The sequence below is a fragment of the Diabrotica virgifera genome, chromosome 2 (genome assembly GCF_917563875.1).
Source record: "Diabrotica virgifera virgifera chromosome 2, PGI_DIABVI_V3a".
NCBI classification, from domain to species: Eukaryota; Metazoa; Arthropoda; class Insecta; order Coleoptera; family Chrysomelidae; genus Diabrotica; species Diabrotica virgifera.
In genome coordinates this window covers 32,179,965-32,206,741 of record NC_065444.1, presented here as the reverse complement: position 1 = coordinate 32,206,741, position 26,777 = coordinate 32,179,965, and the positions used below count along the sequence as shown (strand labels likewise).

The 26,777-nt window shown below is 32.3% G+C and overlaps 1 protein-coding gene across 2 annotated transcripts in view; it reads left to right on the top strand.

Moving 5' to 3' along the window:
* The window catches only part of LOC114327278 (phosphatidylinositol-binding clathrin assembly protein LAP-like), a 110,517-nt gene that overhangs the window by 34,161 nt on the left and 49,579 nt on the right, over window positions 1-26,777 (top strand). For both annotated transcript variants that reach the window (XM_050643567.1, XM_050643566.1), the window contains exons 2-3: window positions 9,486-9,628; window positions 25,263-25,338. In XM_050643567.1, coding sequence (XP_050499524.1) covers window positions 9,486-9,628; window positions 25,263-25,338 — 219 coding nt within the window. The remainder of the gene's footprint in view (window positions 1-9,485; window positions 9,629-25,262; window positions 25,339-26,777) is intronic.

Below are 26,777 nucleotides of genomic sequence, written 5' to 3'. Positions count from 1 at the left end.
ATCTTTTAGATGGTCTTCCAGGAGGTCTTGAACCGGGCGGGTTGTTTTCTAGGGCAATTTTTGGGCAATCTATTCTCATCCATTCGTCTTCATGGTTGTACCACATCCTCTTGCGCTGCCTTCCGCATCTTACAATATCTTGAATTTTGCATTGCTCTCTAATATTTGTATTTTTTCTCACCCTGTCTTTTCTTGTTTTCCCCACCATTGTTATTAGGGTTTTCATTTCGGCAACCCTTAGCATCTTTTTCGTTTTGTTGGTGTCTTCTCACACTTCTGTGCCATATGTCATGATCGGGCGTATGAAAGACCCGTGTTGATCTGCCCCCCTCCACTTGCAAAAATTAAAAAACAAATAGCCCTGATTTATGAGCTATTTATGAGCTCTCATATTCCGCAAACTAAAAATTTTGAGCTCGTTCCACTGAGCAGGAATTTAATACCCTAGTGGGGGGGGGGGGCTGAGTCAGCCCCCCCCACTACTTAAAAATAGGAATATTGAATCGGTTTTTGCGGCAGAATTACGAGCTATTTATGAGCTCTTGAAATTATATAGTTTCGATTTTTGAGCTCATCCCCTTCACCCCCAAACAACCCTTTAATTGATTAAAACTTAAGAGAAAGATGCTGAGAAAACTTAAAATATATCGTATTGCGGATATAATTCCTATAGCTTATATACTCTAAGAATAAACTATTAAATCAAGGGCATTTCGATTATTGAGCTACAACCCCTTCGCAAGAACACCACCCTATCTTCCCGGCTTAAGAGAAAGTTGTACTTAAAATGCGTTAAACTAATTATTTGGCGACTACATATCATTTAATAATTTATAAGCTTCCAAATTACGCGCATTTAGATCTGTAAATTGCAGTTTATTTTGTATAGTGCAGTCACTGAAGGTAAAAATCAACGATTACCTTCAATTTCGGTGAACCTTCATCGATTTTCACGAAAATTGGTCAGTGGTTAGAGGATACGTCAAGAAACAAAGGTGACATGGTACCACCTTGCGCCTTTACCCTGAGGGTGGATACCGCCCCTTCTCGGGGGTGAAAATTATTTTATAAAAAATAAAATTTATTATACAAAGTTAATAAAATAAGTCAATACTTTTTAAGTTATTAAAGATCAAAGATTTTAATTATTTGTGAAAAAAATGCATGTTTTGAAGAGGTTTTTTGTAAATCATTGAAAAACTGTAAGTTTTTACAAAAAAGTTAATAGTAGTTTAATTCGTATAGCTTATATTCTAAGAATAAACTCTAAAATCACGCGCCTTTCGATTATTGAACTACAACCCCTTCGCAAGAAAACCATCCCTTATTCCCGGCTTAAGAGAGGGTTGTACTTAAAATAATTTAAATTAATTATTTGTCGACTATATATTGTTTAATAATTTATGAGCTCGCAAAATATACGCATCTCAATTATTGAATTGCCATTTTCTTTCTATAGTGCAGTCACTGAAGGTAAAAATCAACTATGACCTTCGATTTCGGTAAATCTCCATTCATTTTCACGAAAATTGGTGAGCGGATTTTGATACTATCAACTTTTTCTGGATCTTATTTTTGATGGGTATTTCTAAGTACTTTGACAAGTATTTAGTACCTAAGTGTTATAAAATGCATCTTTTTCCCGTTATTTAAGCTTGAACCCTTAGATTTGAACAGTCGCGGAAAAAAATATACATTTAATTACCAATAACTTACTTTAAATTAACATTAAAGGTTTTTCAAGTAAGCAATTTATTATATTTTTTATTAGCTTCAATTTTAGTGATGAAAACTTTTTTGTAAAAACTTACAGTTTTTGAGTCATTTATGAAAAATCGCTCTAAAGCATGCATTTTCTTTCCAAAAATTAAAATATTTGATCTTTAATAACTCAAAAAGTATTGATTTATTTTAATCACATTATATAACAAATTTTGCTTACAATTTGTCCCTCTCTCGATTTGTGGGGTTATTTTTAATAAAGTAATTTTCACTCCCGAGAAGGGGTGACATATACCCCAGGCTAAAACCCCAAGTTGTTATTGTCATTTCGTGAAAATAAATGGAAATTTACCGAAATCGAAGGTAATAGTTGATTTTTACCATCAGTGACTGCACTATAGAAAGAAAATGGCAATTCAATAATTGAGTTGCGTATATTTTGCAAGCTAATAAATTATTAAACGATATGTAGTCGCCAAATAATCAATTTAAATTATTTTAAGAACAACTCTCTCTTAAGCCGGGAAAATGGGGTCGTTTTCTTGCGAAGGGGTTGTAGCTATATAATCGAAAGGTGCGTGATTTAAGAGTTTATTCTTAGAATATAAGCTATACGAATTAAACTACTATTAACTTTTTTGTAAAAACTTACAGTTTTTCAGTGATTTACAAAAAACATCTTTAAAACATGCATTTTTTTCACAAATAATTAAAATCTTTGATCTTTAATAACTTAAAAAGTATTGACTTATTTTATTAACTTTATATAATAAATTTTGCTTTTAATTTGTTCATTTATTGATTTGTGCAGTTATTTTTTATAAAATAATTTTCACCCCCGAGAAGGGGCGGTATCCACCCTCAGGGTAAAGGCGCAAGGTGGTACCATGTCACCTTTGTTTCTTGACGTATCCTCTAACCACTGACCAATTTTCGTGAAAATCGATGAAGGTTCACCGAACTTGAAGGTAATCGTTGATTTTTACCTTCAGTGACTGCACTATACAAAATAAATTGCAATTTACTGATCTAAATGCTCGTAATTTGGAAGCTTATACATTATTAAATGATATGTAGTCGCCAAATAATTAGTTTAACGCATTTTAAATACAACTTTCTCTTAAGCCGGGAAGATAGGGTGGTTTTCTTGCGAAGGGGTTGTAGCTCAATAATCGAAATGCCCTTGATTTAATAGTTTATTCTTAGAGTATATAAGCTATAGGAATTATATCCGCAATACGATATATTTTAAGTTTTCTCAGCATCTTTCTCTTAAGTTAAATCAATTAAAGGGTTGTTTGGGGGTGAAGGGGATGAGCTCAAAAATCGAAACTATATAATTTCAAGAGCTCATAAATAGCTCGTAATTCTGCCGCAAAAACCTATTCAATATTCCTATTTTTAAGTAGTGGGGGGGGGGGCTGACTCAGCCCCCCTCATTTTTAAGTAGTAGGGTATTAAATTCCTGCTCAGTGGAACGAGCTCAAAATTTTTAGTTTGCGAAATATGAGAGCTCATAAATAGCTCATAAATCAAGGCTATTTGTTTTTTAATTTTTGCAAGTGGGGGGGGGGGCAGCTCAACACGGGTGTATGAAAGTCTTGTAGATTCTAATATAAGTACAAAAATGTATCGTATGTAATTTTGTATATTTGTATCGTCATATACACCTTATTCTGACTAATACAAATTGTAACTATTTTAGCTTCTTAACGGCCTGTCGATGGTGTAAATGTTAAACACCGAAACCGGTCGCCCAAATTTTACATCTACATTTTAAATAAATAAAATCTAACAAGACTGTGAGTAGTAGACTTATTACCTACTCTACATAAATAATATGTGCTCACATCAACAACCATTTCAATATTTGATTTTATTCTAGTCCTTCATACTTAGTTGTCTTTAAGTCTCAATCCAAAGAAACTTTTTCAGATTGATCTTACCTCCTTTATTTACAATTATTAAAAAGAAGTTCTTTCTAGTGATATGTGTACACAATATGAGGTATTTTAATAAAATAGACCATATTATGTATAGCCAAGGACAAATAATGATTTCCAAATAAAATTTCGGTATCTCACCTTTTTTGAATGAACAAAATTATATCTGATAATAAAAATTACGTTTAGACCGGGCAGTATCGTCGCCCCCGCTAGCGAAATTATTCCGATTCGATTTTTTTGCACAAACTTACCCAAAAAGAGGTCCTTATAACATATCCACAGAGTGCCGGGCGGTGCCGTGGTCGAAAAATTTTTTAAACAATTTTTTTAAACAAATTCACAAAAATAATTTTTTCATATCAAACAATGTTTTTTAGATAAATTGGGTCATTTTGAGTAAAAAAGGTCTCTTGTCATTTTTTTCTAAAATTGATTGTTGTCTAGTTGAATGCGATTAAAAATTTGAAAAATGCGAAAATGGCCATTTTTAAGGCTTAGTAACTCGATTAAAAATTATTGTTATGAAATTCAAAAAGTTACCAAATCAAGTTTCAAACCCCTTCTTCAAGGTACTGAAGAGAATTTTGTCATTATTTTATTACAAAGCTGTTATTTTTAATTATTAACAATTAGCTCTATAGTCCAGGATGTATCCTCGCTCCCGTTAGTGAAATTATTCCAATTCGATTTTTTTACACAAACTTACTCAAAAAGAGGTCCTTATAACATATCCACAGGGTGCCGGGCGGTGCCGTGGTCGAAAAATTGTTTAAACAATTTTTTTAAACAAAGAATTCACAAAAATAATTTTTTTATTTCGAACAATTTTTTTTAGATAATATGGGACATTTTGAGCAAAACAGGTCTCTTGTGATTTTTCTCTAAAATTGATTGTTGTCGAGTTATACGCGATTTAAAATTTGAAAAATGCGAAAATGGCCATATAACTCGACAACAATCAATTTCAGAAAAAAATCACAAGAGACTTTTTTTGCTCAGAATAACCCAAATTATCTAAAAAAATCGTTCGCAATGAAAAAATGATTTCTTTGAATTTGTTTAAAAAAAATTGTTTAAACAATTTTTCGACCGCGGCACCGCCCGGCACCCTGTGGATATGTTATAAGGACCTCTTTTTGAGTAAGTTTGTGCAAAAAAATCGAATCGGAATAATTTCGCTAGCGGGGGCGATGATACAGTTGGACTATAGCGCTAATTGTTAATAATTAAAAATAGCAGCTTTGTAATAAAATAATGACAAAAATCTCTTCAGGGCATTGAAGAATGGGTTTGAAACTTGATTTGGTTACTTTTTGAATTTCATAGTAATAATTTTTAATCGAGTTATTAAGCTTGAAAATGGCCATTTTCGCATTTTTCAAATTTTTAATCACATATAACTCGACAACAATCAATTTTAGAGAAAAATGACAAGATACCTTTTTTGTTCACAATGACCCAACGTATCTAAAAAAATATTGTTCGAAATAAAAAAAATATTTTTGTGAATTTGTTTAAACAAAATTGTTTAAACAATTTTTCGACCACGGCAAAGCCCGGCACCCTGTGGATATGTTATAAGGACGTCTTTTTGAGTAAGTTTGGGCAAACAATTCGAATCGGAATAATTTCACTAGCGGGGCGACGATACTGCCCGGTCTAGTTCTATATTTAAGCAAACAAGGAGTGCTGCAAATTACTATTACAAGGATTTAGAAGTGGAAGATCATGTAACGATGTTTTTGTGATAAGGCAAATAGCGGATAAATCATTAGAATATAACAAGCCAGCCTTTTTCTGTTTCATAGATCTAGAGAAAGCGTTTGATAGAATACAATTAAGTGATACCTGCTATATGACAAAAATTTACCACTGGATATCCTAAAAGTGATAGAAAACATGTAAGAAATAAAATAGAAATGAAAGTCAATGGAATAATAACATAACCCATAGAAGTAAACACAGGAATCAAGCAAGGGGATTCACTAAGCCCTATACTGTTTAATGTTGGATGCAATAATAAAACAAGTGAAGAAGAAAAGAGGTACAAAATGAACGATAGATTTATAAAATTACTCTGTTACGCTGATGACACCGTGTTACTAGCAGAGTGCGAAAACTACCTATAAAGATTACTGCACGAATTTAACATTAACGCAAAAGAAATGAATATGAAAATATCAGCCCAAAAAACACAAAGCTTAGTAATAGCCAAAGAACCAATAAGATGCAAATTGGAGACAATGTAACTATACAACAAGTAATGTCTTTCAAATACCTGGGAATTAATCTATCATCCGACAACAATATCGAAGAAGAGGTAAAAGACCAAATAATTAAAGCCAGTAGAACGGCCTAAACGACACAATTTGGAAAAAACAAACACCTCAGAGTGGAAACAAAGGCCCGAGTATATGTCAGTTATTAGGCCAGTTATGACTTACACGGCCGAAACAAGACCAGATACAAGCAAAACACAAAGATATATGGAGAACAACGAATTGAAGATCTTAAGAAGGATCGCTGGAAAGGGACTACAGAACAGGGTAAGAAGTGAGGAAATCAGACGCATATGATGTGGGGTAGAAAATATAAATACCTGGGTAAAGAACAAAAAAGAAGAGTGGAATCAACACATGAGCAGAATGTCTGAATGAAGGATAGTAAGAATAGCCAGGGACAAATCTCCGTTAGGTAGAAGAAGTATAGGACGCCCAAGGGAAAGATGGAATGACAATTTAGGGACAACATGAAAGGAACCGTTGAAGAAAAACAGGCAGACTGCCTATACAGGGTGTAACAAAAATACAGGTCATAAATTAAATCACATATTCTGGGACCAAAAATAGTTCGAATGAACCTAACTTACCTTAGTACAAATATGCACATAAAAAAAGTTACAGCCCTTTGAAGTTAAAAAATGAAAATCGAATATGTATATCGAAAACTATTGGAGATTTTTTATTGAAAATGGACATGTCGCATTCTTATGGCAGGAACATCTTAAAGAAAAATTATAGTGAAATTTGTGCACCCCATAAAAATTTTATGGGGGTTTTGTTCCTTTAAACCCCCTCAAACTTTTGTGTACGTCTCAATTAAATTATTATTGTGGTACCATTAGTTAAATTCAAATTCTTAAAACTTTTTTGTCTCTTAGTATTTATTCGATAAGGCAGTTTTTATCGAGTTGAGGCTTATTTTTTAATATGTTTACATAAAAATTTTATGGGGGTTTTGTTCTTTTAAACCCCCCAAATGTTTGTGTACGTTCCAATTAAAATATTACTGCGGTACGATTAGTTAAACACAGTGTTTTTAAAACTTTTTTGCCTCTGTATTTTTTCGAGAAGTCACCTTTTATCGAGATGTGGCTTCTTTTTTAATATGGTTCAAAATATACCTAAAAATGTAAATCATCAATAAATTTTCATATTATTACCAAGTCTCCATAATCGTACTTAACCATATACAAATATGTGGTGGATTTCACAAGTATTCAAAATATCTCGATAAAAACTGATTTTTTTTAAAAAGTAGTAAGAGGCAAAAAAGTCTTAAAAACAATGTATTTAACTAATGGTACTACAATAATACTTTAATTGGAACGTACACAAAAGTTTGGTGGGGTTTAAAGGAACAAAACCGCCATAAAATTTTTATGGGGTGTCTAAATTTCACTATAATTTTTTCTTAAGATGCTACTGCCATAAGAATGCCACATGTTCATTTTCAATAAAAAATCTTTAATAGTTTTCGATATATTGGAAAAAATCGATTTTCATTTTGTAACTTCAAAGGGTTGTAACTTTTTTTATATTCACATTTGTACTAAGGTAAGTTAGGTTCAGTCGAACTATTTTTGGTCCCAGAATATGAGATTTAATTTATGACCTGTATTTTTGTTACACCCTGTATAAAAGAAAAAGAAGAAGCCACTCAAAAATGGTTATTATACCACCTGGACTATCAATAATGCTGGTAACTCGAATAATTGATATAATTAACACTTCGACTGCAATGTCCCGATAAAAATATTTAATTTTTATATTAGGTCAGAATAATTATCTGGTTATCGAATTTGTAGCACATACCGAAAGAATAATTATTTGAGAACTTTCTAGGTATTCCTTCTACAATTGTACTATTATATAAAGAAGTTTCGTAACGAAAACAATACATTACGCAGATATTACAAGAGAAATCCGAATTATATTTAACTATGAAATTATGATAGTTTTAGATCCATAATAATTGATTGAACAAATTTAATAGTGTAATTTAGCCTTGAAGAAAATACGAACAATAATGGGAGTAAGTTTCTGCTATATCACCGCCATTTTACATATTAATAAAAGATAAGCATTATTGTTATTGCTTTTTACATGAGCATAATATGTTCGATAGACTCGTATTGTAGTATGCAAGTATGCTAAAGTCCAGTAGTTTAACTATCGCAAAAATGTTACAGTTTCAGACAATGTTATTCACCACATCGAAAATAATAGAACATCTTTTTCTAATACAAGATATTTCTTCTTATTTTATAGACTTAAATTATTTGTCAAAGATCCAGTAACTGTAACGCTTATAACATAAAGGTGTAACATAATGTAACTTACAATTGTTGAAGGTCTGCTTCTTGAAAATTCAAACACTGACTCTAAACTGATAACAAATTCAATAAACCAACCTACAAAAAAAGCACGGGAGATTTCTTGTATTACCAAGAATAAATTGGTATTTATCTTGGAGATGGATAGGATATACGACTATATTTATATTTCTTAAGGTGATACAGTAGCGATAAACAGGTAGCCAAAACGCGTTCCAAGATTGCGGCTGTAATTTTGAATATTTTTTCGAAATATTTGGCACACGTATTCGTAATATAATAAAGAATGGCGGTACAGAGCCAATTTGAAAAATATATTAATATGTGGAAATTACTCTGTAATTAAATACAATATTAAAAAACGAGCCTGTACCGCCATTAAGAAGAACAAAAAAATACACTTTCTTCAAATAAACTTTTTTATCCGATGCCTAGATTTTGTGTCATTTTTGAACTACTAATGAAATAAAAAATTTTAGTAGTTCCAAAATGACACAAAATCTAGCCATCGAATAAAAAAGTTTATTTGAAGAAAGTGTATTTTTTTGTTCTTCTTAATAGCGGTACAGGCTCGTTTTTTTAATATTGTATTTAATTACAGAGTAATTTCCACATATTAATATATTTTTCAAATTGGGCTATGTACCGCCATTCTTTATTATATTACGAATACGTGTGCCAAATATCTCGAAAAAATATTCAAAAATCAGCCGCAATCTTGGAACGCGTTTTCGCTACCTGTTGATCGCTACTGTTTCCTCTTAATAGAAATGCTAGGAGTAGTAAGATTACGGTACTTAAAATAAAAATAATCGCCAGAAAACACACGTCTTGTCCTCTACATAACCCACTCAGAAGTAGCTCTTTTCTGCTCAGAAAGTTAAAGGTTAGAACACATGGCCAAACTTTCCAATCCCATGCGTACCCATTAATTTAAAAAGAAAGTGGTCTATATGTGTGTTTAACAGGGCGTCTTCAAGTTATCTCCCTTGGTTTAGAGTTTAGAAGATACCATTTTTATAGCCCTATACATCCCGGGACAAAACTCCATGTTGTGCTTTTTTAAAAGTTATTAATTAAAGGCATTTTAAAAAAACTGCAACGCGATCTAGACACGCAATAGCGCCGTATGAAGAAAATTAAATTTATAAATTTTTTTTTTTAAATGTTTCATTATACTACTTAATTCTATTTTTTTTCAGATTTAGTCCACTGTACAAATGAACCAAATGTTTCAATTCCACAGCTAGCAAATTTGTTAATAGAAAGATCACAGAATACAAACTGGGTAGTAGTTTACAAGGCATTAGTTACAGTTCACCACATGATGTGTTATGGAAATGAGGTAATGTATAATTTGAATTCTTCTAATACCTACTTGTATGTCTTATAAATTGATCACCTTATTGTTTAGGTTTGTATTTAAAATATATTTGATGCAAGTTTGAGATCATTGTAAATAAGCTGTGAATAAGGAATACTGTCGTAAGCAACAAATGTTTTCTTTGTGTTTTTACAATATACAACACAGTTGATTAAAAAAATAAAGAATAATAATTTTTCTCGATAAGAACTCTTTCAAATACAGATATCATTTTTTACTCGAGAATGTTAACTGAAAGACAAAAAGCGGAAATGATAGCAAGTCTCTTATCGTATGTCCCATTTTTTGAAAGAACTGCATTCAATGCTGTGTTAAATGTAATCACTTCTTCGAGCTTCTCCGCTATATAGTCCAGGGCGCATCTGTTTTGAGATGGACGTTGAGAGATGACTCATATTTTTTTTTGCAGAAATTGCTTGGAATTAACTTATATAATAATAATTGAGTTATCCTCCCACTCAAAAAGGTCAGGAACATTTTTTAAATAATCAAAATGTCAAAAAATGAAGGAAAAACTCGATTTTTTCTTCGTTTTTTGATTGTAACTTTAAATGTATTCACTTCAGAGAAAAGTTGCACTGACATAAAGGTTGCGTAATTAAATTTTCTACAATATAGGATTGGTTAAAAATTTTAAAAATTGTCACCCTTGTGGCAAAATAGCAATAATTGCGAAAAAAACATAAAAAAACAAGTACATTCGCATTTTACGTTTTTCAACCAGTTATGCTATGATTACTTACGACCTTCATATTTTACCCAGAAAAACTTTATTGCAAAAAATTTTGCAATCCAGCTTTCGCAAAAAAAATTCATTTTTTCAAAATGTTGAAGGGCTGAAAATAAAGCAGATAGTAACTTATTTTTTTTACATATAGAAGAATACTGTACCTTTCATTTTCAATTTGCAAAATTAAAATCGGTTAACTACCACGGGCGGCGTCAGGAATTTTTTTAAATAAACAATAATTTTTGGTGCTACGTGCAGGACAGCGGTGTTCACACAAGTTGATTTCCACCAAAATGTCTTCCAATCTTTATCTAATATATTATTTTCTTACTCTATATTTTGTTGTATTTTAATATTTTAATTCCACAAAAATCAAACTAATTTTATTATTGTTTGTGAAATATTGTTTAAACAATTGCATATGTTTAAAAATAATAAACTTTTATTCTCTAAGTTAAAATATACGAACAAAGAAAGTTTTTGCTAAAAAAAGTGTTATGTGTTTTTATTTTGCAATAAATAAATTTATTTATTTATATCGAAATGTACTAAAAATTAAAATTTATCAATCATTATCAAAGGTCATTGGAATGCCCAATCAGAGCAAACGTATCCTCTGTCCTGCGCGTAGCACCAAAAATTAATGTTTATTTAAAAAAATTCCTGACGCCGTGGTAGTTCACCCATTTTAAATTTGCAAATTGCAAATGAAAGGTACAGTATTCTTCTATATGTAAAAAAATCAACTTGCTGTGTGCTTTATTTTCAGTCCTGCAACATTTTAAAAAAATGATTTTTGAAAAACAATGCCTTCGTAGCGTCATTGGTACAGCATTCGACTAGAGATCGAGAGTTCCCGAGTTCAAATGCGGACAATTGCTGTCTTTTTTTTGATTTTTAGAAAGTGGTAAGTATTAAAATTAGTTTAGTGAAATAAAAATAAACTGTTTAAAGTATTTTATTTCGTTGAAATAATATAATAGAAGTATAACTTCTTACGTGCGTACAAAGTACACACACACACACACATTCTTTTTTTGCGAAAGCTGAATTGCAAAATTTATTTTGCAAAATCTATTAATCCCATCCTAATGAAATTTATAGCATTGTTTTACTATATCATACAGTTTTTCTGGGTGAAATATGAAGGTCCTATATGTAGCATAAATGGATGAAAAACGTAAAATGCAAACACTTGTTTTTTTATATTTTTTTAGCAATTATTGCTATTTTGCAACAAGGGTGACAATTTTTGAAATTTTTAACTAATCCTATGTTGTAGGAAATTTAATTACGCAACTTTTATGTCTGTGCAACTTTTCTCGGAAATGAATACTTTTAAAGTTATAATCAAAAAACGAAGAAAAAAATCGAATTTTTCCTTAATTTTTTGACATTTTGATTATTTAAACAATGTTCCGGGCCTTTTTGAGTGGGAGGATAACGCAAATATTATTATATGAGTTATTTTCAAGCAATTTCTGCAAAAAAATATGAGTCACCTCTTAACATCCAAATGTACTAATATTTTTACAGATGCGCCCTGGTCTAATAATATACCTAAATATAAATATAAATATGTATATGAGTCTGTACTTTTCGAACACTTTTGTAGGGGAGTGGGGTCCGCGGATTTTTACCATCTTTTAGTATACATATTATTGTAAGTAGCCTGTAGCCTACAGCTATTTTTTATACCTCTAGGTGCTCCTGGGCCTGAGATATGCCCCTCAAAAGAGTCAAAATAGCCCTTTTTACCCTATATTTGAAGAGCTATATTTCAATGAGCCCGGTGAACCGATTTTAACGCATAAGGTCTCATTTCTTTGTTATATAATGTCTTCATCTCATCAACTTTTTGATGAAATAATTTGCAAAACCGCAAGAAATACGTTTTATTGAACATTTTAACAGGCGAGATTTTGCGCATTTCCCCTTAATCAAGTCTTTAGTTAGATGGGCGAGAACCAAAATGGCAGTTTTAATTTAACTTTAATCTGACCTATCAAATAGATTTAAATTTTATTAAAATCTAAAAATGCAGGGAAAAATACAGGAAAAACGAAGTAATGGAAGAAGACGCATCTCCTGGCTCAACATTCTGAGAAAATGGTATATTATATAGTACGATACAGTTGATCCAAAAGATGGCATAACCCAGATATCCAAAGTGAAAGTTATCCACCAACACCAAATTATTCTATATGGTCCACATAATGTTCAGAAAAAAATCACACCATTTTGAGCGTCGGGTTTGGGGTGGGGAGGGGGGAGAGGGGGGGAGAAATCGGTAAATTCGTTAGTTTTTTACGTTTTCCGTCAATATTTCTAAAACTATGCTTTAGTGTAGACAATGTTCTATACAAAAATGATCTCCACAAAATTTAAAACAAAAAAGGTCCGGTACATAATTGTTATAAAATCAACGGCTCCAGAGTTACGGAGGGTGAAAATTGGAGTTTTTCGATACTTTTTATATTGTTAGGGCAATTGATGATGATTTTGGGTGGTGAGGTTGACGTTTTTTCAAAAGCTTATCACTAACACACACCATTGGCCACTGAAATAGCAAATTTTTGTTTACAAAACACAATCCTGTTAAAGAAAATTTCTTTCATCAGTAATAATATTATAAATTGCCCAGCAAATATAAAAAGTATCGAAAACCTCCACTTTTAACCCTCCGTAACTCTGGAACCGTTGATTTTATACAATTATGTATAGAACCTTTGTTGTTTTGAATTTTACGTAGAACATTTTTGTATAGAACATTGTTTACGCTAAAGCACAGTTTTAGAAATATTGACGAAAAACGTAAAAAAAACTACTAATTTACCGACTTCTCCCCCATCTCCCCCCCAAACCGGACGCTCAAAATGGTGTAACTTTTTACTGAACAATATGTGGACCATATAGAACCATTTGGTGTTGAAGGAAAACTTTTACTTTGGATGTCTGGGTTAGGCCTTTTTTTGGACCAATTATACTATATTACCTCCGTAACTTTGGAACCGTTTATTTTAGTAGGATTATGCAGAGGGCCTTTATATTTCAAATTTAATTCAGAACATTTTTGTATAGAAGGTTGTTCATGCTAAACCGCATAGTTTTAGAAATATTGACGAAAAACGTAAAAAACTACGAATTTACCGATTTCTTCCCCCTCCCCCCCCCAAACGCGACGCTCAAAATGGTGTGACTTTTTCTGAACATTATGTAGACGATTTGTTTCATCGTTCCATCGATTTGTTCAGAGCTGCAATCTCAAAAGTGAAAATAGCTGTGATGATTACCAACCTCCTTAGAGGAAGGTACCTAAAGAAGAAGATCAAATAGGTGCATTCGTTACTTAACCCTCCGGAGGTGACCTTATGTAGTGACGCCTAGTTTGTCGCCTTATATTGCCAGTACTTTCTCTCTTATGGCGCTACATCCCAAGTCGGACCCTGGCCTCCCCCAGCATCCGCCTCCAAGTATCTCTGACTCTGGTTGCTCTTCTCCAGTTGTCTGCCCTCTAATGTCCTAATTGCCAGTCCTAGCATTCATTATTTATTAATGTAACGATATAGAGTTTAGCTTTCATTCTCTAATTACTTTATGAAATATTCGACAAAATCTTTTATCCTCATGTGAGAAGAATGAAGGAAGATGGATCACCGAGAACTGCGTTAGAGGAAAAACCATACAAGGAAGAATAAATAGAGTAATATTCCCACCAAAACAGTGTGAAATGATTATTTAATTATGATCAATGAGATCATGTTGTCAGGCCAGGAACGCTTCGATCTATCGTTGACGTAGAAAAGTTATGTTATATTATTTTTGAAGCGAAGCTTCTAATACTGGCGTTGTATCCTTTTTTTCTGTAGTCATATTCTGCGGCGAGCGTCACGGAAGTATCGCCACGAAACGCCGTCATGGAAGTACCGCCACGAAATAGCGGTTCGTGCTTCCCACTCTCAGTAAACAGTTCGAAGACTCCATTTACTCGACGAGGGGAGTCCGTTATACAACATGTAAACTTTTCAATTTGATTGAAATCTCTAAAAAAATTAATAAATAAATAATAAAATTACTTTATTCAATTTTAAAAATATGTACTTCTCTTCAAAAAGGGAGACAAATCGGACCCGGAGAATTACAGAGGAATCACTTAATTTATTAAACACAACATTAAAATTAACAACCAAAGTGATAGCAAACAAACTGAATGAAATTATAACATTAGTAGAAGAACAATAAGGTTTTAGGTCGGGAAGATTATGCACCGACGCTATATTTATAATGAGGCAAGTTCAAGAGAAATTTCGTGGACCTTAAGAAGGCATTTGACAGAATTAAAGATCGTTATCTATTTATTGTACGCAAGAGAGGTACCTCTAGAAATAATTAAAACGATCAAAAATATCGACGAAAACAACACAGTAACATTAAAAGTAGAAGAAGAATTGACCGAATTGAATCTGGTAATGGGATAAGACAGGGGGATTCCATGAGTCCTCTATTGTTCAATCTAATCACAGACGAAATAATAAAAAAAGTAGGAATTAACAAAGGATACCAAATGGGAGAAAAACAGTTTAAAATAATCTGCTATGCAGACGACGCAATACTAATCTCTCAAAGTGAAAATGATTTACAACGTATGCTGCACCAATAATATAATCGCTACGAAATTTAACATGTTAATTTCCCCACAAAAACCAAATGCATGGTTATAAGAGCAAATCTACTAAAATGTATATTAGAGCTGGAAGGTTAGATAATAGAACAAATCATGGAGTTTAAATATCTAGGCATCACACTATGTAGCTACGGAAAGCTGGAAAGTAAAGTGGATCAAATTGAAGAGTCTCAGATGCAGAATTCACCATTAAAGGTTTAAATTTACCATTAAAGGTAATGCAGATGCAAGGTTTTTGAGGAACTTTCTAGTACGCAAATCTGAGTAAAGATAGAAAAGTAAAAGATGGTTTTGCTTGTTTTTGATTCAGAGGGATGCACAATAGCTGGACAGCTGTTTCCACCGTTTCAGGCTTTTTCAACATCGCTAGCGTGCACTCCTCTGAATCGAAAAGCAGCTCAACCATCAATTTAAGGGGAATTTGAAAGATCAAGTGGATCAAGTGAATAAAGCAAACAGAGCCATAGGTTACCTGAATGAAACAATATTGAGAAATGAACATATCGGAATAGAATTGAAAGGCATAAAGAATTTACAAAACAGTCATCAGACCAATAATGACCAAAAATATAGTTAGAAACAGCATAGATGAAAACGCTTCAAAAAATCGATGGTAAGACACTATGGGACAGAGCTAGAAATGAAGATATACGATGTAGATGCAAGGTGGAGCACATTAATAACTGGGTAAGAAACAGAAGAGTAGAATGGAATGACCACATAAGCCGAATGACAACACATATAGTAGTAAGGACGGCGAGAGACGATTCTCCAATAAGAAGACGATCAGTGGGAAGACCAAGAAAACGATGGAACGACAACTTATTGGGGACACACTGAAAAAGGTGTATTGGAGGCACTATACAAAAAGAGAAAAAGGAAGAATTATTTCTTCTTTAAGAAAAATATTATTTAAATTTTAAAAGTACAGAAAACTTAGTATGAAGCTTGGTGCTATTCTACAGTGTCGCCTACTGTACCACTTTTTTATGTGTGTGTGTGATTGTCCCTCAAATCATATTTAATTTTCTATGATTCATGTAATTTTCTGACAATTCCCATCAATGAAGGGAATTCGACTTTGTACCTGTCTATAATTTAAACATTGTTCATGAGCTGAGATCAAACTCGAATAATAAAATATAATCATAAAACCAATGCATTATACCTACATAAAACAAATGCTATTTTCAAAGGAATAAAAAAGTAATTAACAAAATCGATCTGTTAGTTAAACAACTAAGTATTTATCTCCTACAATATTTATACAAAAATAGAAACATAATTATGGTGATATTACATGTGGAAATCATAAAATCTGTTTATAACATTGTGGAGGTCAGGTGTTCATTCAGTTGTACATAAACAGTAATGTACAGGATATTTAATTGCTTCAGCAGGGTTATTATTATTATGAAATATATTTTAATGGGTGCATATCTTATTTTTTTGTCTGGTAACTGTAATGTCTAAAATATCATAACAGAACTGTTACTTTTACTTTATTCTACTTTTTTACATGGTGGAAGTCCTCATGGTCGAAGAAGTGGTAGCCTCGCGTAACATAATGTCTATGTCTATAGACAAGGCGAAAAGTTCGGGTTTGTTCGGAAATGTATTCCCATGAGATTTTTTTGCATAATTATTTTCATGAGATGCCCCAAAATTAGGTTTAAGGAGGGGGTATGGTTTGAAATATTTAAATTTTTTTATTATTTCGAATAAAAGTGCATACTTTTAAGAATACTCTCTGAAAATTTCAAAATAATCGGAGTAAAATTACTAGAGATACAGGGTGTTGAATATCCCTACCTTCGACTCGCTTTGCGCCGCGGCTTCGCGCCAGCACGCCGGAGCGTAGTGAGAAACGTTAAACAACTGTTCGCCTTCTCTTTTGTAGATTACTCCCCAATTTAAAAAACATATTCCAATGTTCATCACTTTACGATTTGGCAGACAAATAAGAAGATGAAGATGCAGTTGTCAAAACTTTAAACGCATTTTTCTCAAAACTTCTTTTTCAAATGCGGTGGACATTGTAACTGAAAAACTACTCGGCCGATCTACCTGATATTTTTCACAGATTTTCTTTAGACATTTCGTGAGGTAACAACGTCGAGATATTTTTCGTTTTGTGTTTATTTTTTGTTCAACAATATTAAATCTGTTGGTTTTCACAAATTTTTGAAGTTATACTTCTTTACCGGCGATAGAGGGTGATTTTTTTATATGTTAAAACCTATCAGCCCGGCGCATGCGCATTATAACTTTGTTCTGATTGGATGTTCAAATGACATGTCAAAAATTATCCGATATGGCAGCTGTGGTTTGGAGGTAAAGGTAAAGGTAAACAAATGTATAATATATTAGTTTTATTGTTGTGAGGACAGAAACAAAAAAGTTTATAATATTGTAGTGACTTTTAAATAGTTTTTAAAAGCAACAGGTACGTAATAATTGTTAATGTATCATGGGTATAAACCTACCTATTTGATCTGCCAAAATACATAGTATGTAATACTTTTATTTATATAATTTGATTACCATCAAAATTTCTATCAATATTCACCTAATATATTGTTTTTTACTCTATGTTTTGTTGTATTTTTTCAATTCTAAATCATTTCAATTCAAAATTAAAATAATTTGATCAATTTTCAAAATATCAAAATATCACAAGTTTAATCCGTTTAGTTAGTCGATCTTCGTAAATAATGACACATAGTGTCCGTGGCTAAGCGGAGAAGGCGAATGAATTCCAATACCAACCGCTCTTATCAGCGCTGGTTCGAGTCCCAATAGAAACTTTCTTTTTTGTTTTTTTTAATACATTTTATGATTGTAAGTATATTTATTATATAATTGTATTTTCAGAAAATACGTATTTAGTTAAAAAAAATTTCGACAATTAATGTTCAGACATCATTTGTGGCTTGTTTAATGTGTTTGTGTGTGTTTTATTCTTTTATTATTTTAATTTTTGGCACTGTTCTAATAAAAATGTTTGAGAAGTAGTAAGTATAAATTAGTTTAATATTTAAACAAAATATAAATAAAAAGTATATTAATTTCGTTTAAATCATATAATAGAAGTATAACTTCTTACGTGCGTACAAAGTACACACACATTCTTTTTTTTATCAAAAATTTCGTATTTTTGAATTTTGAGTGATACCAAAAATTCAAAAATCATTAAAAATAAAAAAACTCGACGTTGTTACCTCGTGAAACTCATAAGCTAATAAAATCTTTTTGAATTTATTGTTTCATATAATCCAGTGATGAGTTCTGATGTCCACCGCAAAATCCATTTTTTTTGAGCTGCCTGCCAAAATTTGTCGCCAATGGCTTATTTTTCAATATTTTAGATTGAATTTTTTGTTAAATATTCTTTGAATTGTACTTAATGTGTTTATTTAATTTAAAAATAAAATAATTCTACCATAGTTTCGAAAAAAATTCACAAAAATGTGCTTGATATGTTGATTTCAAACCATACCCCCTCCTTAAGAGGTCGCCCATGCGAAAAGTCCTAATTTATTTAAACAATTTTATTTTAAACAAAAGCAAAGCAGAAGCAAAAGAGAAATTAGCAAAAGACAAAAGTGTCAGTATATAAGACATATACCTCCCTACTTTGGTATATGGAAGTGAAACATGGGCGCTAACTGAACGGGAGAAGAGCAAGATACAATCTTCCGAAATGAAGTATTTACGAAGAGTAGAAGGAGTTACGCTAATGGACAAGGTAAAAAATGAAACGATAAGAAACAACCTAGATGTTGTGAGTGCCAACAAAGCAATAGAAAGATCACTACTAAGATGGATTGGTCATTTAAATAGGTTAGATCCACATAGACAAGTCAAGGTAGTTTGGGAAGCAAAGGGAATTGGTGCAAGGAGAAGAGGAAGACCGTGTCAACAATGAAACGATGCTGTGGGAAAATCACTACAAAGCAGAAACTTCACATGGGAGGAAGCCAAGAGAAGGACATCCAACAGAAAACTTTGGAGAGAGATGATTAGGAGTAAAAACAGATTTCTCGACACCTCACGGGAGAAGAGAACCGGATTATATATATTTTAAACAAATTGTAGAAATCAATTTTTTCGGTTCGGACAGATTATTTTTTAGGATTTTGGATCATTATGAACAGAAAAGGTCTCGTGAAAAAAAAACCGAAAATTTACAATTTTCAAGGCTCAAAAACACAAGTAAAAATATTATATTTGAATAAGCGCTTCATTAACACTTCAAAAACAATTTTTAAAATAAAGTAAGCCCAAAATACTTTTCGGGAACTGATGGAACAAGGTTTGAACTTGAATTGTGCTACTTCGTGAATTCAAAAATAATATTTTTTACTTTTGTTTTTAAGTTAAAATCTTCACCACAAATGTAAAAGATGTATTACGTAACCAAACTAGCCAAAAAAATGCCATAAATCGAATAAGGTGAAAAAATGGAGATGCTAGGTCGCAAACTCCTGAGCCCCCCAGATGACATTGCCAGAATAGTGCTAGATCGGAATCCTAAAATAGGCAGACCTAAGAAAACTTGTAAAAGAACAATTCTGGACGAACTTTTCGTAAACATCACAGTAAAATATGCAGGGTTTTGCTTCTTACATAACGTCAGCAATTACTTGTTCAGTCAGCAATTGGGTAAATTAAAGATTAAATGTACACTTAAGGGAGGAGGAGTATGGTTCGGAAATTTTGAACTTTTCTATTTTTTAATTATTTTAAATTAAAGCACACAACTTGAAGAATACTCGTTGAAAAAATCAGATTGCTTGGAGTAGCATTACCGAAGATACAGCATCTCTTTTGTAGATTATTTTGCGATTCAAAAACATATTTCGGTGTTCAACACCGACACAAAATAAAAAAAAACACGGCAGCTCTACCTCAAGAAAATACTAAGCTAATAAAATCTTTTTGATGAATTTTTTGTTTCACATGATCCAATGATGAGTTCCAATAGGGAACTTGCACATTTTTTTTATTACATAATAATGTTCAGTTTTGTTTAAAAATGAGATTTCCAAAATTTCACGCTTCAAAAACTCGTAATAACTTAGAAATACAAATTTAAAGTCTTCTGCGGTATAAAATAGTTCAAACGACCCGTGACGTCACATAGTTTTATTATATAGTTATGATTTTGGTTATATTTAGGTATATTCTTCTTCTCGGTCTCCTTTAGTTTATTGGCCTCTACCTACTTAGGTATGTGGCCAGCTCATCGTCGCGGAATAAGGGAAAAATATTTATATTCTAATGACATTTATCGTATGTCATTGTAATAATATATACCAGTTTGTTGAGATTGGAGTTTGATACAGTTTTTGAAGGAACGGAAAGAAGATTTACTATGGAAAATAAAACCATTTTGTAAAAGTACAACTTTTCTATGAATAGTTCAAACGACCGAAAACACTTCTGACGTCACATAACTGTATTTTCTACTCATCATTCTCTTTGCCTTATCCCTATGCGGGGTCGCCTCCCTAATTGCATTTCTCCACACAATTCTATCTTGGGTCATATCAATGTTAATCCCCTTTACCAACATGTCCTGCCTTATCGTCTCCCCCAGGTCTTCTTTGGTCTTCCTCTCCTACTCTTTCCAGGAATCTGCACTTCAGCTATTTTTCGTATTGGGTGATTAACGTTTCGACGTTGAACATGACCAAACCATCTTAACCTATGCTCTCTCATTTTGGCATCAATTGGTGCCACACCTAGACTTCTAAAGTCTAAAAGTCTACTTATTTCTAAAAAAAAACTGTATTTTCTACTGATGTTTATAATGTCTAATTTAAAATTATATACAATTTTGTTTACTTTGTTGGTGCAGAATGTAAACATTAACCGTTTGACGTCACGACGCGTTTTGGGCTAGCTGCTTTAATTTGAATTTAGAATCGTCTTTAGGGGCCAAACGGAACACAAAAACAACTTTTTTATCTTTGATACATGTTTTAAATTATGTTGTGTTGTGATTTATAACATTTTTTTCGAATTTTATGCAAGTTCCCTATTGTCCACCGCTAAATCCATTTTTTTGAGGTGCATAAATATTTAAAAATTTGTCGCCATTGGCTTATTTTTCAATATTTTCCATCGCATTTTTTTAATTGTCCTTGAATGATACTGAGTATGTTTATTTAATTTAAAAATAAAATAAGTCTACCATAGTTTCAAACAAAATTAAAAAAAATGTGCGTGGAATGTTGATTTTAAACCATACACCAACCCCCTTTGAACCCGGCCGTCACGGCTGAAATTAGTTTCTTTGTCCATTATGCATAGTGTGACCAACTCCCATTCAGTCGAATTCGGGACAAGGCTCAAAAAAATACCTGAAATCCGGGACTTTTTTTTTGAAATATAGAACTTTTTAGTGATTATTTAACATTTTTATGTTGACAATGTTATTTTTGATGGGATTAAGCCACAATTTATTGATTGTAATGGTAATTACATTTTTGTTAGTTTTTGACGTTTCGACTTCCACTCCGGCAATCGTTCTCAAAAAAGGAAAAATTAGAAAATCAACTAAGTTTTTGTAGAAAATCAACTAAGTTTTCGTCCCATCAATTCAATTTGATGCGAATAAATAAAAGAATAACGTATTCAAAATTTCAAAATAGAATTTTACCAAAACGTTGAAAATTCGGATGACCCGGAAGCCTTGTCCGGCACGCCGGGACATGACTTTGTAATTCGGGCCATGTCCCGGATTTTTCGGACTAGTTGGTCACACTAATTATGCATCATGCACCATTTGTTCTTTCGGTCCCCTATTCATTTAGTCAAATATTATTATATAATATATTCATCCATACCTATGGGACGAAGAAATAGAACTGGATCTGAAATCAGGAAAACAAAGATATAAGAGCATAAAAGAAGTGTATATGGAGAAATATGAAACCAGAAAAAAATGAAACATGGAAAGAAACCGGTGGCGCCCAAAATCCCGACAGCCAAAATCCCGACGGCCAAAACACCGTCACGCCAGAATCCCGACACGCCAGAATCCCGACAGGCCAAAATCCCGACATGCAACAATCCTCGCATAAGTAAAAATTCCGACCACTACATTTTGAATATTTATTGTTTCCTTTTCAAATGCAATACCAAATCATATTATAGATATAGAGTATTGAAATTAAAAAATTATTACTTACTACTAATAAGTACGGGTACTAATTATTATGTATTTTAAAAGAAAAAATTATTTAAACACTTCATTTTTATAATATAAAAGCTATACTTACTGAAATGGAAGGTTATAAGTGACATGATAATATCTATTATATGAAAGTAAACTTGAATTCAGGATTTGATTATACATATATTATTGGACTATACCGGGTGGTGAATTGGAAAACGGGTCATAGGAAACTCAATGTAAAATTCTAAACTGTTGAATTCCTGCTTCCCTAATTATTTTACATCAAAATACATTAGAAACTATTTGTAGAGGATTGAAATCTGTATTGAAAATAACTGTTAAAATTGTTCCACGAATTAAACATATTCCAAAATTTTGTAACAATGTAATACATTTTTCAGTTTTTCAGCCCAAAATTAGGCCACACACAGTGCAATAATGTGTCACAATGAAGTTATTATTTTCACATTTTTGAACTGTCAATATTTTTATTTTATCATTTATTGTTTAAAAACAATACAGTTGATAAGATACCCTCAGTTGCGAAGAAAGTATTAATAAAGATTTTTTATTCAGTCAATGGTGTGAGCACTGTCAGTTAAATAGGAACGTGTGGCATAACTTTTACACACATACCTACTGTGGCAAATGTATTATATTTTTCAAAATTTTGGAATGCGTTTAAATCGTAAAACAATTTTAATTTTTGATTTTAATACAGATTTCAATTCTCTACAAAAATTCTCTCACAACTTTTGATGTAAAATAATTAGGGAAGCAGGAATTCAACAGTTTAGAATTTTACATTGAGTTTCCTATGGCCCGTTTTACGATTCACCACCGGGTATATTGAAAAAAAAAATTTAATTCATATACCCATGTTAGAAATTTTATTTAGAAAATTAGTTCATATTAAATGGTAAATACTTTTGTTTAGTAACAAAAAATAAAAAAACAGATGGCCATAAACAAAAAACAAGAAATAAATGTAATTATATGTTAAAAGAAACTTATCAAACCTTTCGGGATTCTGGCCTGTCGGGATTTTTGCCTGTCGAGATTCTGGCGTGTCGGGATTTTGGCCGTCGGAATTGTGGCTGTCTGGATTTTGGGGTAGACCCGAAAGAAACAATCCCAACCTTAGCTTCCTATTTATTTATACAAGTTGACACGTTATAAATATTGCTCTTATATACATATATGTATCTTTTTATGTTTACATACATACATAATATTGTTTATGGATAACACACTAATCCTTTAAATTTGCAATCACTTACTCACTGCGTTCTTCATAATTATTATAATTCATATTTCGAATGACACTAGAGTCCTTGATGAAAAATGATAGTAAGTTTACAACCAATGCATACTGCCGGTAATAACATGGTTCCGAAACTATAACTTTGACTAAACATTCTGCAAATAAATTGAGAATAATAATTAATAATAATAATAATTAAAAGATAAATGGAAAGAGCAACTTTGGGAATAACAAGAAGAGATATGGTACCAAATAGGATAGTGAGAGAGAGGACCAAAGTGACAGATGTCATAGAAAAAAATTGCACACGCCAAATGGAGATGTGCTGGACATGTAGCACGTATGATAATAGGAGGACCAAAACACTCAGAATGGAGATTTAGAGAAGATAAAAGACACCGAGGTAGACCACCAAAAATATGGATGGATGACTTTAGAAAAAACAGTGGGAAATTGGATACAGAACGCACAAAATAGAGAGTAATTGAAGAATATGGAGGAGACCTATATCCAACAGTGGATGCAAGAGTTTGAGGAATGATGATAATGATGAATAATATTTCGGAGCGATTAACGCCAATAAATAGGATCATATACCATTTACCCAAATGAGGGTGTTTTAGAACAGATACCACTTGTTCTAAAAGTTTAAGGGGTACATAGGTCTTGCGGGTAAAAAAAGTGACTTTTTAAAAAAATATATCCCGAAAACTAAAAATTATTTTTATTTATAATTGGAACATGTAAAAGTATAGTATATACTTAAGGTACTCTCAAAAAAAATTTCAGGCAAAAATATTCATTTTTGTAGAGTTGACTGCAATTTTTCGACAACAGCTTTTTTTTGCAGTGGGCAGCATAACTAAGTCCAGTCTCATCTGAAATCAAAAAATCAAAAAGTTTCTTGTAGTTTATACCTCTGGCTAGTGAATGAACGAAGGAATTAAAAAAAAAAAGAAATTTGAAGATTTTGCATAGGGTTAAACACATTTCCGACCCCAATTTGTCTCATTTTTTCAAAAATGACCATTTCTAAAGTAGTTTTTATTTATAAAACAAAAACAACTTCAAGTAATAAAAATTCCTTCGTTCATTCACTAGCAAGAGGTATAAACTACAAGCAACATTTTGATTTTTTGATTTCAGATGAGACTGGACTTAGTTATGCTGCCCACCGCAAAAAAGGGCTGTTGTCGAAAAATTGCAGTCAACTCTACAAAAATGAATATTTTTGGCTGACATTTTTTTGAGAGTACCTTAAGTACTATACCTACTTTTACATGTTTTAATTATAAATAAAAATAATTTTTAGTTTTCGAGATATAATTTTTTTAAAAAGTTACTTTTTTTATCCGCAAGACCTATGTAATCCCATAACTGCAACTACTGTTACATAAGAAAAGTGCCGAGGTGCCGATGCATGTTTATGATTCTGCGCATGTTTATGATTCATATCTAATTAGCATTTTAAATCCTTCAGCGTGTATGTACATTATAATTCTGTACAATAATTATAATTGCTCTTTCTATTGATTAATAGCACTGTTCTTTTAGTGACTCATTCAACAAGACTTTTGTACTTGATCGTACAGAATCTTAGGTCAGATGTTTACATTATTGTTTATGAGATTTATTATTAGACAAACTTTCACTACCTTAATTTACAATTGAATTATTAATACAACTTCAGTTTATAATTATGTCCGCATAATTTATTTTTTTTTGTTTTAGAGATTTACTCAGTACCTAGCATCCAGTAACAGTACATTTCAACTTAGCAACTTCTTAGATAAAGGGGGACTTCAAGGTAAATAGACTAGTAGGTTATTGCTATTACTTAATAAACCAATCGACGGCTGATATACCAATAAAAAGTAATAAACTGCTCGTCAAAAGTTACGCATATTGAAAGTTATAAAAATATAATAAATTTTTAAATATCAATGGGAAAAATACATTATTTTAAAATAAATTAACATAGCATGCATACACAGACAGAATGCGTGAATGTCGAATAGACCATTGCTACACTAACATAATCAGATATATCTACCAAAATGCAACGGTTAGCGTAAGACTATCGGAACAAGAAGCAAATACATTCTATATACAGCGAGAAGTCCGGCAAGGAGATACCATCTCACCAAAGCTATTCACGACGCTTTTAAAACACACTTGTAAGAAGGAAGATCTGAATGAATATGGTTTCAATTTAAATGGAAAACAGCTCAGTCATTTGAGACCGATAGGTCGGACTAAAGTTTAACATGAATAAGACGCAACTAATGACTAATCTGGTGCTAAATCGTAATATTGTTGCTGATGAAAGGGATATTGAGCAGACTGCATCTTATACATACGTACTTGGGACATGAAATTCGGTTGGACAGAAATAACCAGACATGTGACCTCCCAGGTCGCATAGGATTAGTCAGCGCAGCGTTTGGTAAATTGAACTATGTGTTTAAATCGGACTTACCCATATGACGAAAAAATAAAATTTTTGACCAGTGTGTGTTACCTGTATTCACTTATGGAGCGGAAACAACACTCACAAAAAAGGTAGTGAACAAGATTCGAGTAATTCGGAGGGCTATGGAGCGTCAGATGTTGGGTGTCTCCCTGAGGGACCGAATTCCAAAATAAGAAATAAGTTATAGAACAAAAACAACAGACGCTGTCGAAAGAATCCCGTCGCTCGCTGTCGAAGTGGAATTGGGTAGGATTTGGGTGGAATTGGGTAGAATCATCGGCTGTCAGATTATCAGACAGCCGATGGACAAAACGTATTGTCGAGTAGAGGCCACGACAAGGAGCATTACGGAGAACAGGAGGCTTACCAACCTGATGAACCGAGTATCTGAAGCTTTTTATCAGTAACTGGATGCACGCCGCACAAGACAGAGACAGATGGAAAGAGCTGAGGGAGACCTATGTGCAGTAGTGGACGCGTACAGGTTGATGATAATGATGATGCATACGATGCAAAATAATAAAATCAAATAATACATTTAGAATTGATTTTATGTCCTTCAGGGACTTCTATAATTTCTTGGGAATGTTTGCACACTTTTCACTGATTTGCACCTAAAGTTGGGGCAGCACGTACTATACTGTTCGAATGGGGTATTCCCATCTCGGCTCACTATAATCCTTTAGACATTTATGATACCCCAGGAACATTTTAAAAACGTCCCAGGTCGGCTCGAAGATTAACAGGTGGGCTTAGTACCCCATTAGCAGGTA